This window comes from Copadichromis virginalis, linkage group LG11, assembly GCF_057382275.1.
Source record: "Copadichromis virginalis isolate Kocher_CV1m ecotype Utaka linkage group LG11, C_Virginalis_male_GT1.1, whole genome shotgun sequence".
In the NCBI taxonomy this organism is placed as follows: Eukaryota; Metazoa; Chordata; class Actinopteri; order Cichliformes; family Cichlidae; genus Copadichromis; species Copadichromis virginalis.
The window spans coordinates 19,713,767-19,715,784 of record NC_140628.1 but is presented as its reverse complement, the minus strand read 5'-3'; the positions used below and the strand labels follow the sequence as shown (position 1 = coordinate 19,715,784).

General features: G+C 45.5%; 1 protein-coding gene across 1 annotated transcript; it reads left to right on the top strand.

Moving 5' to 3' along the window:
- Positions 1-395: 395 nt before the first annotated feature.
- On the top strand, positions 396-1,753 carry LOC146698399 (zinc finger protein 862-like). The gene is made up of 2 exons (XM_085472793.1): positions 396-1,089; positions 1,641-1,753. The coding sequence occupies exons 1-2, from the start codon at positions 396-398 to the stop codon at positions 1,751-1,753; spliced, it is 807 nt and encodes a 268-aa protein (XP_085328919.1).
- Positions 1,754-2,018: the final 265 nt, after the last annotated feature.

Here is a 2,018-nt window from a genome sequence, read left to right as displayed (position 1 = left end):
ATGAATACTTTAACGATTCTGTTTTGCAGTGTTAGTCAGTAAGTGACTGGCTGCTCCCGTATGGGATTTCAATGATGCCACCTTATCCCATAGTCCAGCCAATGATGCGATTCACATTCGTATATACGCAGCTAATCAACGTCGTTGATGTGAGTAAAATGGTAAATGGTAAATGGCCTGTATTTATATAGCGCTTTACTAGTCCCTAAGGACCCCAAAGCGCTTTACATATCCAGTCATCCACCCATTCACACACAGGTGATGGCAAGCTACATTGTAGCCACAGCCACCCTGGGGCACACTGACAGAGGCGAGTATACCAGAAAGCTGGCGAAACAAAAATTATGCCTTTTGAGTTTGTGAATTCAATTAATGAAGTAGTGCAGAATGAGACAATGTGTGAAGTTAAAAATGCACCTTGGCACACCCTGATCATAGATGAGAGCACAGACATAACAGTGCACAAAATGCTAGTCCTGTATATTAAATACAGGGAGGAAAATAACGTCAACCATAAAACTGTGTTTGGTGGCATCATCCAGCTGACCGCATGCACGGCTCAGGATATTGTGCAGGCAATAACTCAGTTTTACACCAAGCATGAACTAAACATGCAGAGAATGGTGATGCTGACCTCCGATGGTGCCTCAGTACTGCTAGGAAAGCACAACGGAGTTGCAGCTTTATTAAAGCAGAAAATACCACACTTAACTGAACAACACTGTGTAGCCCATAGAGAGGACTTGGGCATTGATGATGCGTGGAAAGATGTACCTTTGATGCGTGATGTGGAAACTCTTCTTAGAACAGTTTACTCCACTTTCTCTAGATCCACTGTAAAGAGGGGAAAATTGGAAGACCTAGCAAAGGTTCTTGATGAGGCTGCACTGTCATTCAGGCCTCTGAGTGAAGTGCGATGGCTGTCGCGTCACCAAGCTGTGAATGCTGTTCTGAGGAACTACACTGTGCTGGAAGAATACTGCAAGAGAGAATCCAGTGAAAACAGAGATCCAGTGGCAAATTACTGTTACAAAAAACTAACCGATTCAAACTTCAAGGTTACTCTCACCGCTCTGGGAGATGTTTTGGGTGAGCTGGCACACCTGTGTCTTTCTTTTCAAAGATGCAACCTGACTGTGATGGAAGGGCACTGCTTGGCAAGAGCAAAGATTGAGAAGTTGCGTTCCCAATACTTGACAGAGGAAAAGGATGTTGTGGAATACACCAGGCACAGACACACGCACACACAGGTATGTACTGCCAACTTCCACATTTATTGAAGCTTTGAGTGTTGAGTTTTGACAGCTGACTCAGTCGTACAGTCTGACAGCTCACGAGCCCAGCTGATCTCTCCTCTGGCCGCCCCTCCCCGTCTCACTATAAACACAGCGGAGGGAGACCATCATCAGTACATAAACACCATCAGCTGTTCTTACCGGCCTCGCAGCGCCGCCCTGTTGAGCCTTCTGCTGCACTCCTCCCCTGCAGCTGCGCCCGGGGCCACGCCTCCGCCACAGATGTTAAGTGGAGTGACCGTGTCATAGAGTCGATGAGGGCCTCATCTGTCCATAGCAAGAATACCAGTGAGATTATTCGTGTTATTCGTAAGCTTTGTGATCACTTGGATGCTCGTTTTCCAGAGGATGAATTAAAGGAGTGGTCTGCATTTGACATTGAGGCATTGAACTCGGACATCAGCTTTGAGTATGGAGCAGGAGACATTGCCACGCTGGCAAAGAAGTGGAGGTCATAAACAGTGAATATTCTGATTTCAAGTACATAATGAGGCACAAACTTAAACATGGGTCAATCAGCACATTCTCAGATATGGTGGCTGCAACGCTAAAATGTGAAGAGCTAAAACACATCTCACAGCTTGTGGATATTTGTGCTACATTTCAAGCATCCAGTGCAGATTGCAAAAGAGGCTTTAGTTTAATGAATCATATCAAAACGGCATCCAGAAATCATCTTGTGGTGGACCATTGGGAACAGCTGATGCGCATAAAGTCAAAGCT